Source organism: Periplaneta americana, chromosome 14 (genome assembly GCF_040183065.1).
Source record: "Periplaneta americana isolate PAMFEO1 chromosome 14, P.americana_PAMFEO1_priV1, whole genome shotgun sequence".
Classification (NCBI taxonomy): domain Eukaryota; kingdom Metazoa; phylum Arthropoda; class Insecta; order Blattodea; family Blattidae; genus Periplaneta; species Periplaneta americana.
The window spans coordinates 7,332,202-7,346,285 of NC_091130.1; the positions used below are offsets into that span (position 1 = coordinate 7,332,202).

At 36.4% G+C, this 14,084-nt stretch overlaps 1 protein-coding gene across 3 annotated transcripts in view; it reads right to left on the reverse strand.

Moving 5' to 3' along the window:
• The window catches only part of LOC138713097 (tetratricopeptide repeat protein 28), a 212,104-nt gene that overhangs the window by 20,898 nt on the left and 177,122 nt on the right, over nucleotides 1-14,084 (reverse strand). For all 3 annotated transcript variants that reach the window (XM_069844862.1, XM_069844863.1, XM_069844864.1), the window contains exons 21-26: nucleotides 11,976-12,230; nucleotides 9,979-10,245; nucleotides 7,750-7,959; nucleotides 5,648-5,879; nucleotides 3,522-3,716; nucleotides 1,653-1,760 (exon numbers count right to left, since the gene is read on the reverse strand). In XM_069844862.1, coding sequence (XP_069700963.1) covers nucleotides 1,653-1,760; nucleotides 3,522-3,716; nucleotides 5,648-5,879; nucleotides 7,750-7,959; nucleotides 9,979-10,245; nucleotides 11,976-12,230 — 1,267 coding nt within the window. The remainder of the gene's footprint in view (nucleotides 1-1,652; nucleotides 1,761-3,521; nucleotides 3,717-5,647; nucleotides 5,880-7,749; nucleotides 7,960-9,978; nucleotides 10,246-11,975; nucleotides 12,231-14,084) is intronic.

A 14,084-nucleotide genomic window follows, 5' to 3' on the forward strand; every position in this document is an offset into this window, starting at 1 on the left:
AACCATATGTTGCGTGAAACGACTGCGTGTACGTGATAGAGTAATGTCCTGGCATGGCGCATGCGCTAGCGGAACTTCCCGAGTGCTCTCAGTAGCTTCGTTGCATTGGTTGAAGATGGACGTTCCTATTCCAGCTCCCGCCGAGTGAAGTGCGGTCAGTGATAAAGTTTCTGAATGCACAGGGCATAGCGCCGATTGAAATTTATCGTCAGCTGTGCCAGATCTATGGGCAAGCATGAACAAGCAGATGGTGTGTTGCTCCACAAGGTCGTCTGTGATGATGGTTGGCCTCCCACTGCGCTCCTCGTCATGCACATTTTATAATAATAATAATAATAATAATAATAATAATAATAATAATAATAATAATAATAATAATAATAATAATGGTTTATTTTAAATGGCAGAGTTAAGGCCATTTGGCCTTCTCTTCCACTCAACCAGTATGATAGAAAATTACTACAATGCTATGAATATAACATAATTAATACAATACAATACAATACAATTCAAAGCAATACTACAATACAAGACAATATAATACATACTTAATATAATACAATGACAATTCTTTTCATCTTCACAACACCAATAAAATAATTATGTAATAATAATAATAATAATAATAATAATAATAATAATAATAATTATTATTATTATTATTATTATTATTTATTTATTTATTTATTTATTTATTTATTTATTTATTTATTTATTTATAATATTAATGTGCGAAACAACAGCACAAGGCCAATTACAGTTTAGCACAAGATACAAACAAAACAACAAATGATGATGAGAATGAATGATAGAAATGGCAGTGAGATGAAATACAATCAATATAATAGTCTACATTAATCAACTGACCAAATGCAACAAAATAAATAGCACAAATAATAATTATTAAAATTAGTTCAGTGAGATAATTAAAAATAATGGCAATTGAATAGAGTGAATTACAAATGTATTAATGAAATCAAATAATGAAATCAAATAAATCAAATAAATGAATATAATAATAATAATAATAATAATAATAATAATAATAATAATAATAATAATAATAATAATGATAGTCATACCTAAATTAAATTAAATTATTAAACTCGATTATAACTTCAATTTGACTGCGCCTGTAAGAAATCGTTTAGCCTTTTCTTGAAAGTGGTTATTGTCTGGCAGCCCCTAATCTTCTGAGGTAGAGAATTCCATTCACGGGGAACTGAGACAGTAAAAGAGGATGTTTTGGCGTCCTGCTGAAAATTGTCTACAGCAGCAACGCACCATCTGCTTGCCCATAGACCTGGCACAGCTGACGATCAATTTCAATCGGCGCTATGCCCTGTGCATTCAAAAACTTTATCACTGACCGCACTTCACACGCGGCGGGAGCTGGAATAGGAACGTTCATCTTCAACCAATGCAACGAAGCTACTGAGAGCACTCAGGAAGTTCCGCTAGCGCATGCGCCATGCCAGGACATTACTCTATCATGTACACGCTGTCGCTTCGCGCAACATATGGTTTGCTAGCTGTGGGACGAGTGAGAAAGTTACTTTATGGATGTGCCTCGTAATTTATCACTACTGTATTCAGTTTTGTGATTAATTCTTTTCACTGACTACCTTTAATTATGAATTCGCAACACTCACCAAACAGGGCGAGAAGAGCTTGTAAAACAAATTGGATATTCCTGCGATTGGCTTGCTTCCCTGTTCGTAGAGTTACTTCATCCTGTCCCACTTCCATAAGGTCAAAACCTGTAAAATAATTGGATGGAGGGGAGTAAGAAAAATGTTGTATCTGTACAACTGACAGATTTAATTACATAATTTTCCTTTTAATTTTATGTTTAAATTATTTTTAAACTTGCAAAATCGAGTTGTATTTTAATATGACAACATACATTTACTGCTTTTTGAACAGATATTTTACGTAATTCACGTCATGTGAATTGTAGAGAGTTGGTGGGAAATGCATTTAAGAAACTACCATTATAATAATGTGTATCTCTCCCTTAATTAATTTAAAGAACTTTGTTTATATCATTATTTCATTTTTATTCCAGTCTTGAAAGTCTAACATTACGCTAACTAGCAGCATATGAACTAAGCACTGAGATCTTTCAATTATCTACAATTTCTATGAAAAGGACTTTTCGACCCAGATTACACTTTTACATTTAACAGTTCTTCTTTACAAACATGTGACTACGTCCTTGTGTAACAGTAACATTATTTCTTATGATCCATTTCATTTATTTTTAATAAAAAAAAAGTTTTGATTACTCTACCATGGACTTCTTTTTCTGTAATGCGAACACAATGGCTACAAAACAATAAATACATGAATGAAATATTTTATTTACTACCATAACGAAAAGTAGGAGTTTTCTAAATAATTTTACATGTGAAAAATAAGCCAATTCTGAACACCATGAATTAAAGTTACTTTATCACACACTTCATGGTCTGCTCTGTTATATTATATCACTTGTAAAATCCATGATTTATCACAATCTAGTATATACAGTCACGAAGCTCTATACGTAGTAAATATGCATCCATAGATAGTTGCTAACCACTAGGATCACTAATATCGCCTCATTACAGGCAATGCGAAATAATGCCAGCACAGTCTATGTTCCTAGCACCCTCACAACTCAAGCTTCGTAACTGTATATAGGAGACTGTGGCTCCATTGTAACCTACTAGAGATTCTGTTCTCTTTGGATATGATATATTTTATTTTGAGAGTAGAATAAAATAATGTTTTCTAGAGGATGTGTCTGTTTGTTATAGTAATAAATAAAATTGTCTGCAACTTGTGTAAAACGTGGACATTTTTGCACTCCTATAATTTCAGCATTGGCCATAGACTCGCACTGAGAATCTTTCCTCTCCTACAAAAATGTTTCACTTTATATACAAGTTACATCAATAACTATAATAGCTTTTGAAACAGAACTTTAGTGAAAGAAATATAACCAGCACTGAACAAAAAAACATAAAAAAAAAAAAAAAAGAAAACGTCCACAACGAACCGTATCACTTCCGACCGAGTGAAAGGCATAAAACCAGGTTTTAAAATCAATTTCCTCCAATGAGAAGACATTTGGAATCCCATGAAGTGGAAAATTTACTATTATTTTAACAATTTTACAGCACGAACAGTTAAAATTGTATGACACCCACTAACTACAGTTCACACCCGTGGAGTAACGGCTAGCGTGTCTAGCCGCAAAACCAGGTGACCCGGGTTTGATTCCCGATTGGGGCAAGTTACCTGGTTGAGGTTTTTTCCGGGGTTTTCCCTCAATCCAATATGAGCAAATGCTGGGTAACTTTCGGTGTTGGACCCTGGACTCATTTCACTGGCATTATCACCATCTCATTCAGATGCTAAATAACCTAAGCTGATGATAAAGCGTCGTAAAATAACCTACTATTAATTAACTAACTAACTATATGATATCCTAATTCTCCTTAAGAAATTATGTGCTGTGTTATGCAATATCTTACCTAGAGATGCAAGGAGTTCGTGACACCCAGGAACTCTCCACAGCTTCACACTGATTGGCACTTCAATGCTTTCAGTTTCCAAATTCTTCATGCTGAACTGGCCAATCACTTGTCGAATCACTCCAATAATATCGTCTGCCACTTCCACATTTGACATAAGCTTGGAGAGAGCGTACAGGGATGTCCCTGAAAGACCTGGACAGAACAATCTTCTGTTAAGTTGTCGAAGAATGAATACATGTCAAATGGATAGGCCAATTCATTACCTCAGTTAGAAGTTACAGTTAGGAAAAATGATCGGAAGTACTTAGTAAACAAGGGCACTGAAGAATGAATGGTGAACATAGAAACTATTGATACAGGTCTGCTTCGAAGCACTTGCCTGTCATTTGTGAACACTAGAAAAAATAGAGGACCTAATATTGATCCTTGAGGAATTCCATTATTAATAGTTCCCCATGTAGAGGTAGATTTCGACTTTCTGTTTCCTATCTGTGAGATATGAGTGAAACCATTGGTGTGCAACGCCTTTAATTCCATAATAATCTAATTTGTCTAGCAGCATTTTATGATTTATACAGTCAAATGCTTTGGACAAATCACAGAAAATTCTTCCAACTTGTAATTTTTTATTAACTGCCTCCAGAACTTGATCACTTAAACTAAATGTTCGATATCCGACCCTGGAACAATTTTTCTCTTGAAATTATTCTACATACAGGTTCCATCATTAGAGCAGATGGATAAGACAAGATGGGTTGCCTACTTTTTTCATGAAAATTTTTAAAAATTATCACCAAAAAACCTGGCCTTAGGGATTGGAGAGATTAGAAGAAGTGTGACAGAGAAGTACGGAAGATAGAGGAATAGAGAGGAGGAAAGAATATTTCGCCAGGATACAATGATAGACATGACGACATTAGGAAACTATTTTTGAAGTTTTCAGTTATCTATACTATGGTATTCAATCTTTCGTTATTCTAACTGCAATCAAAGATATAGTGGATGAAACACAATACACGTGACCACACTACATTTGAAACCAGCCTGTCTCTGATTCTTATGACACTGTTGCAGCTATCTATGTACACCCTTCAACACGGACACTGGTCACTGTTCAGATACAAGTCTCACCTCGGAATAGCTCGGGAATCATCATGTGCGCAGTGTTCACATATGTGTGCTTTACATAAAGAGATTCGAAGCTCGGGCTTTGTAATGAGAAGAAAAAGCTCTATCGCTATGCCATAAAGGCTTAGTAGGGAATACAGTAGAATCCCTCTTATCCGGCACCAAAGGGACCAGGCTAGTTCCAGATACGAGATTTTGCCGGATAATTGAGTAAATACCGGTATATACGAAAAAAAAGTCCGTGTTTCATGGTGCCAAATGTTGAAACTGCAGCCACGTGAAGCTTATTTCTCTATCACTTGCTCATAACTGAATAAACATAAAAACTGTGTGGATTTTTCCAATTAAAACACATCACAAACACAAATAATAAATTCATTGTAGGTACGAATATTCACTGAAAATTAAAATTCGTGCGAACTTCCTAATGTGGCAATACTGACGGCCCGAACATAATTCAATAAACATAAAAGCTGTGTGGATTTTCTTTATTAAAACATCACACAACACAAATAATACACTAATTTTAGGTTCGAATATTTACTGAAAACGAAAGTTCGTGCGAACTTTCTAATGTGGCAACACTGATGGTCCGAACATAATTAAATAAACATAAAAACTGTGTGGATTTTCATCATTAAAACACATCACACAACACAAATAATACACAAATTTTAGGTTCGAATATTCACTGAAAATGAAAGTTCGTGCGAACTTCCTAATGTGGCAAAACTGACAGCCCAGACTGTGGCAATGTGGCAGATTTAAACATTTTTTTTTTGGCCCAGTCAAAAGTGCCGTTGTTTTGGTATTGCCGGTTATTTGGGTGCCGGTTACGAGGGATTTTACTGTATGTCGTTTTATCCTTGGATCTCGATGTTTAATATTTCCAGTGTGAATCTCGCGTTAACCTGAACATTCACATTACAGGAGAGCGACCATTTTCCGTGTCAAAGGTGTACAATTACGATCTGGTAAGTAACGTGACAACTCACCCAGAAGAGCCTGAAGACTGGCACTGCACTGTGTCAGCCTTTCATCTGGGTCGCTCTGGGGGAAAAACACAGAAGATGGAATTCCGTTGGCTGCAGGCTCAAAACGGAAGCCCACCGACATGAGCAGATCTTTCCAACCGTTGACATGTCCCACTTTATTCTCGATACTCTTCTGCGTGGTGTACATAGCATTCTTCTGTCCACGATGAATTCTCTGTAGAGACTTCTCAACCTGTAACAAGTCGGATTTCAAGCCAGACATTTAGCGTACTTTTATTCATAACAACCACATCAAAAGACATACACTATGATCAAATGAGTATCAGTAATTCGGCAATTAATTTCAATACTTTTTAAAAAGTTATTTATAATTCGGAACTACGCCACTGTATAAAAAATTAAAACTAAATAAGAAATGACATAACATTTGTGTCATCCCATATTCATACATTTTCTGTATGTCGTCATAACCTTTAGGAACATCAATAGATTTTTTTGTTTTTGGAAAGATAGAATACAGTATTATTTTAATTGACATTATTGTTTTATCTCCACGAACTTAGAAAAGGATCCTAATTTATAACAGTGTTTAGACTTTTCTTCAAAAACAAAAATAGATCACACTGTGAATGAATTGAGTTTACAATGTTTTCGCACTTCAAACACTGTTACATAATATGGAATGTCCTATTGGAGCAGATTATTTTAATGTGTTCACACTTTAGTCCTTTCAACTTGAAAAGGCACTGAAAACATTACTCTTTCCATATCAAATAGAATTTTAAAATAAGTTTAGTGAGTAAGGAGAATTAATCCCTCAAGACAGAGGATTTCATGAAATTACACCTTATCTGAAACCAATATCACTCAGCAACAAGCAAATATAAGAAACTTAGAACAGATAAACCTATGACTTATAAGTAGGGACCGGATTGTTATGTAATATCAAGGTGTGTACATATTTATGTATGAAAAATAAGCTGAATATGTACCAAAATATGTAAAATCATGAAAATATTTAATTTCAATATCTGGCAGGTATAGGATAGGTAAGACTCTCCAGTTGTGATTTCATAGAGCACCCGACTTTTTTACCGCACACTTGACACATTACTATTTTTCCATCTGTAGTGAAAGCTTCGTCCATTGCAATCCATGATTTTATTTTTGTCGTTAGGATTGAAGATACAGGGGCCATTTTAGTCAGTTAAAAGCAGTAGATAAACTCGCTTGCACTTTATACTGTAAGTACTAAAACTAGAGAACTGAGTGAAATGAATGACACAACAGTACTGCAAGCACTGTTTCGCTTTACTGGATTAGGAGAAAATAAGAGGAGATGTGGGACACATGCATTTTAGCTGCTCCCTGTAAGAAACAAAGTACCTACTAAAACCTCAAACTATAGGCATTTACAAACTGTTGTTTGCCTGGAACTAAGGACGTTGTGTTTTGTGCCGAAATATATGTTTTTCTGGGTATGTAAAAAGGCTTTTTAAATCTGTGTATTTCAAATTGTAAACTTCCCTAACAGAAGTTTTTTTTTTTTTTTGTTTTCCTTTTAGAGAAGTAAAAATGAATAAAACCCCTAAATATGTAGATTTATGTAATATTAAGCCACAATATGTAATGTGGAGTAAATATGTAGTACATCAAATTGTAATATATTAATGGTAATTACAAAATTTGCAAAGATTTCTTATTTATATACGGTTAGGTTGGAAAGAATATAATATGTAATTACATAAAAATCCGGTCCCTAATTACTATTGCTACAAGCATGACTTGACTCTGAGAGAAAGAATATGTTCTGTAGGAAGATGTGGGAGCGAGGAGGTGGGGGGGGGGGGGAAGTAGTTCTGCATAAAAATTCTTCACTTTTGTTTTTAGAGCTTCAATTGACTGTATTAAAATTCCTGTTCTTTTGTCTACCATGAACAAATTTGTATTCCAGATCATGGTTTGCCTGGCTATAAGTTATTTAAAGAAACGCAGACATATGAAATGAAATGAAATTAAGCAAGTTAAAAATAACTGTATTTCAATATATCTATGCCTCATCACTGTACTATGACTGACTAACAAAAAGAGCTTGCACTTACCAAGTGGAGTGTGACCCTCAGAGCGTCGCGGCACTTCTCAGGGTTCTTGAGCAGCTCACAGAGTGCCTGCCCCATCAGCGCCACCTTGTTGGACAGGCGCACGTCTGCACCGACCAGCATGAAGCCCGCCCAGTTGGCAGGGTGGGCGAAGTGCTTCGTGTGCTGCACTGTCAGCATGGCCTCCGCAAGAGCTCGGCTCACTCGTGACCCCTGTGACATCAAACCTCTGTCTGGTGTGAAATCATCGACATTACTTACTAGAATTAATTTTACTTAAATGATTTATCGAGCTGACATTCAATCCCATATTTCATTCGATAATACATAGGCTTACAGTTATTATCAAAAAATGAACTATTAAATAAGAGTGAAACAATCAAAGAGGACAAGAAACAACAAAAAGAACATAGCACGGAGAAAGAGTGAAATCTTTAAAATATGATGGCTCATCCAGGGGCGGCCCGTCCTTATGTGCTACAGTGCTACAGCACAATGATAATTTTTGCTCAAATAATGTATTTGCAATACCACCATAGTATTTGATCTGTCATTTGACAATTTCCCGTGGTTATGTTCATGACGCGTTATAGAGTGTTTAGTCTTCGCTCTTAGCTCTTTGGTGCCTCAGGGGGTACAATGTGCTACTCAAAACTCTACATGAGAATGTAGACAATTAATGCGCATGTGCGAAGCTGAAATTACTGCCCTGATTGGCTATTTTTACGCGGGGAAGTGCTGTAGTCAGCTTCAGCACTACACAACTTGGAGATTGCAAAAGTAAAGAGTAACGAAAGAATGCTTGTTTGTGGAGGAACTCGGAACTACGTAATGTATTTGGTAATTCAAGTGTCCGATTGCTGCTGCCATCTACCTGGTTTTTGAGGTTCCTCCTGAATCAGTCAGCAAGCGACGGAGAATGGAATCCCAGAAAACTGAAGCCAAGGAAGTATGTGACCGTATAATTCAGGAAACTACTCATCGTTTCCAGTCTTTAAGCTATCTAGACGCAACAAAGTTGTTAAACAGCAAATTTTTTGGCAATTTTTCGCAAAATTTTCCTGAACGCGAACTTGAAGTTGCTTCAACAGCTATTCTGTACTGAACAAAAGAGTGTTAAAGACACAACTTGGAGTTCTATACGGAAGACTAGATTTCCGAAATATAGATGGAGCTGTTCAATTGTTACAATACATAGCCTCCAACAATTCACGGGATCCATTCTGTGAAGTAACGAAGTTGTTAAATATTTTAGTTACAACACCAATGACCACTGCTGAGCCAGGAAGATGTTTTTCTTGCTTCAAACGCATAAAAACGTTTTTAAGGAACACTATGTCCCAGGATAGCCTCACTGCTCTTGCAATACTGTCAATAGAAAATAGTATGAAGTCCAAGATGGAGGGATTTAACACCAGGGGACAAGTTCTGCAGTAGGAAGGAACGTCATATGGACTTCCTATTTCGTCACTAAGCGAGTCTCAAATTAAGATAAATAACATATAAGTGTATACTAGAGTTGGGTCGATTCGTGAACGAATCGTTCATTCGAACGACTAATAATAAAGAATCGTAAGAATCGATTCGTGGTATCAACGAATCGTCGTTCAAAAGAATCGTAACGAATCGTCGTTCAAAAGAATAGTAACGAATTGACATGGTATCGTAACCCACGATTCTATTTACTTTACCTGTCAACGGACATTTCCGAACCGTGCCGAATGCTCCCGAGCGAGAGTGAAATCAAAATACTGCATTTGTTATGTGTGAAAAATAATGAACACAAACCTGAAATTTGCATAGTTAAATAGAGATGTAATGCAAAAAATGTACTTCGTAATAAGGTTCAGTTGATAAATTATAATTTAGAAACATTATCTTGGGTAATTTTGTAGATTAATGGAGGTCGTGCTGAAAGGTTCCAGCCAAAGAGAAAGAGACAATCCAATGTCTCGCCTTTTATGCCATCTATGCGAGAGATGTAGAACGTTTTTGTTCTACGCGTGGTTTGCAAAGGAAAGTGTCCTCAAGTCGTTCGTTGACGAATCGTTGGAATCGCAGACTGAGAAGAATTGTGAACGAATCGTTAGAATCGATTCGTAATGTATGATTGAATCGTTGGAATCGACTTCTGAAAAAGAATCGTGTTGCCCAACTCCAGTGTATACAGTAGGCCTATATAGGGATTGTAGCACACTCATTATTTTGACCACCAGCCGCTACTGGGCTCACCTGCAGAAGAGCAGAGTAGAAGGCTCTGAGAAGGATCTTGGTGGCCGTGTCAGGGACAGGCCACAGGGACACCAGCACGCACTGGGCTCCTGCCACCAACAGCGCACGTGTCAAGCTCACGATGCCGTCAGACGTGGCCCAGCCGTGGTGGTCACGAGTATGGCTAGAGCTGATAACCACCAGGCGGGCTGACAGGCGAAGGTTCAGCAGGTCTGATGCTGTCAGCAGGAATTCAGAAAGCGACGGCAGTTCCATTGTGGACGACACCTGTTGCACACACAAACAACCTCAAATTAATAACACAAGTGGTGGTGGTGGTGGTCTTTTGTCATCCAGTCTGCTGTCAAAGTATCTGAAAGTTAGAATTTATAAAACAGTTATATTACCGGTTGTTCTGTATGGTTGTGAAACTTGGACTCTCACTTTGAGAGAGGAACAGAGGTTAAAGGTATTTGATAATAAGGTGCTTAGGAAAATATTTGGGGCTAAGAGGGATGAAGTTACAGGAGAATGGAGAAAGTTACACAACACAGAACTGCACGCATTGTATTCTTCACCTGACATAATTAGGAACATTAAATCCAGACGATTGAGATGGGCACGGCATGTAGCACGTATGGGTGAATTCAGATATCTGCACATCAGAAATTTAAGAAAGCTCTTTATAAAATTTCAATCAAAAACTGCTTTTACAGTATGAACGAATTTATTGAAAATTGTCATAATTGAACAGAAAAAGAACGCCTTACTTAAAAAAATTTTACTTCCTCTTTTCCAGATCCTGACTTCAAGAAGGATGTCTTCTCATGAAGGACGCGATGGTTGGAATTGACTCCTGACTTCAAGACGTACTGCAAACGGGACTTATAGCCGAAATCGACAGACCTGTAGTTTTCTTCAATCAAGTTCCAAGTTTTGTATATTTGTATTTTTGTTGCATTTAATTATAGTTACTGCTTTTATGTATATTATGTAATTAATTATTAGTTTGTAAATATGGCATGTCCCATATCATGTATATGATCAGTGGATGCAATAAATGATTATGATTATGATTATGGACTGTTAGTTGGAAGACCTGAAGGAAAAAGATCTTTGGGGAGGCTGAAACGTAGATGGGAGGATAATATTAAAATGGATTTGAGGGAGGTGGAATATGATTGTAGAGACTGGATTAATCTTGCTCAGGATAGGGACCAATGGCGGGCTTATGTGAGGGCAGCAATGAACCTCCGGATTCCTTAAAAGCCATTTGTAAGTAAGTAAGGTGGTGATGGTAGTGTAACAGGATTTTTACTACATAGTATGCGTTTTTTAAATACTGACTTACTTACTGGCTTTTAAGGAACCCGGAAGTTCATTGCCGCCCTCACATAAGCCCGCCATTGGTCCCTATCCTGAGCAAGATTAATCCAGTCTCTACCATCATATCCTACCTCCCTCAAATCCATTTTAATATTATCTTCTCATCTACGTCTCGGCCTCCCCAAAGGTCTTTTGCCCTCCGGCCTCCTAACTAACACTCTATATGCATTTCTGGATTCGCCCATACGTGCTACATGCCCTGCCCATCTCAAACGTCTGGATTTAATGTTCCTAATTATGTCAGGTGAAGAATACAATGCGTGCAGCTCTGCGTTGTGTAACTTTCTCCATTCTCCTGTAACTTCATCCCTCTTAGCACCAAATATGCGTTTTTTAAATATCAGTAAAAATTAAAAACCATTGAAACTAGTATGTTTTGAGTTAAGTTTGTATTTAAAATAGTAAATCTTACTTTATTAATACAATTCTGTCAAAAATGAAATTACAGTATTTCAATAGTTATGAATATTCAGCATAGAATGGTTGGGACATCAGACACTGACTACACTTAAATGAACAGACAGAATGACTACAATGCAGGCTTTCTTAGAATACTCCACTATTGCTGGAGTCTTAAACATCACCAAGAATTCAAGTACCATACCAGTAATTCTGTAATGAGAAGGTCTCACCTCAGAACCTTCCTCGTCCCCTTGCTCATGTCCCTGGTCAGATGATGCCGCCCCCACACTGGTGGACGTTGACTGCCCGCTCACACCACCAGACGAAGAAGCTGCTGATGATGAGAAAAATCTTTTCGGATGTTGGGAATCCACCATGTCTCCACCAGGTGACAGCACAATAGCCGATAACTTCCACGACATGTGAGTGGCTAGATGAACACACTCTGCTTCACCAATCTGGCGCAGGATAGCCTCCTTGCTGGCCTGTAGAAATCAATTACATTACTTCCAGAAATGTGTCATCTCCATCTATCTTAAACTGTATTTTTTTATTTCATTAATATGCTTGCTACAGAAATGTAGTGAACGAATTACATTTGACTAGGTCATAATAATAATTAGGTTCTACGTGTAATAAAATTTCTTAACAGAGCTTACTTCAGACTTAAAACAAAACCAGAAGGTACTCTGCTGTGAATGTGTAGCATACTGACATTTATAAGACACTTTATTCTGAGTGAGAGCTACCAGAAACCATCGATTTTTTATATTTAAAAACATTTTTAAATATGAATTCCAAAAGATGTGAAAATCCTGCAATTACAAGAATATTTAATAAATTTTTGTAATATGTATTATATGTCTTTCTCGTGTTAAATTCTATCGTACCTGGTTAACATGTTTCAGTCTGTTATTGACCTTCTTCAGAACTGGTTGTTGCTAGTTTTGGCGTCAAGACCAGCAATAGCCAGTTCTGAAGAAGGTCAATAACAGACCAAAACATGTTAACCAGGTACGATAGAATTTAACACGAGAAAGACATATAATACATATTCCGAAGTGATATAGTGTTAAAAGTTGTGTAATCAAGATGTATAATTTTTGTAGTTTTTTGCTAGGTATCTTTGCTAGTTGAAAAAATTAACTCTAATATACCATCTTCAATGGTCGTTTATAATGTGCGAATATATCACTGAAATAAAATTAATTGCAGAGGTTTTATGATGCAAGATCCTGTACAAATTGACAACATTCCTGTCCTATATGCAAACTTTCAATTTAGTGAAGAATGGCAATATGAGGTAGTAACTGAAGACAATAAATTTTCAAGGATCGCAAGCATTTTTAGAAGAGTTTATTGAAGAATGACAATCTGAGGTCGTAACTGAAGAAAATAAATTTTATAGGGTTGTAAGCATTTTCAGAAGAGTTTACTGAAGAATGACAATCTGAGGTCGTAACTGAAGAGTCATAAGCATTTTTAGAAGAGTTTACTGAAGAATGATAACCTGAGTTCGTAAGTGAAGAGAGTAAATTTTCAAGGGTCGTAAACATTTTTAGAAGAGTTCACTGAAGAATGACAATCTGAGGTCGTAACTGAAGAGAGTCAATTTTCAAGGGTCGTAAGCATTTTTAGAAAAGTTTACTGAAGAATTACAATCTGAGGTTGTAACTGAAATTTTACAGAGTCATAAGCATTTCTAGAAGAGTTTAATGAAGAATGATAACCTGAGTTCTTAAGTGAAGAGAGTAAATTTTCAAGGGTCGTAAGCATTTTTATTAGAGTTTACTGAAGAATGACAACCTGAGTTCATAACTGAAGAGAGTAAATTTTCAAGGGCCGTAAGCATTTTTAGAAGAGTATACTGAAGAGTAAATTTTCAAGGGTCATAAGTATTTTTAGAAGAGTTTACTGAAGAATGACAACCTGAGTTCATAACTCAAGAGAGTAAATTTTCAAGGGTCGTAAGCATTTTTAGAAGAGTTTACTGAAGAATGACAACCTGAGTTCATAACTGAAGAGAGTAAATTTTCAAGGGTCGTAAGCATTTTTAGAAGAGTTTACTGAAGAGTAAATTTTCAAGGGTTGTAAGCATTTGTAGAAGAGTTTACTGATAAATTTTCAAGGGTCGTAAGCATTTTTAGAAGAGTTTACTGAAGAATGACAACCTGAGTTCATAACTGAAGAGAGTAAATTTTCAAGGGTCGTAAGCATTTTTAGAAGAGTTTACTGAAGAGTAAATTTTCAAGGGTTGTAAGCATTTTTAGAAGAGTTTACTGAAGAATGACAACCTGAGTTCGTAACTGAAGAGAGTAAATTTTCAAGGGTAAGCATTT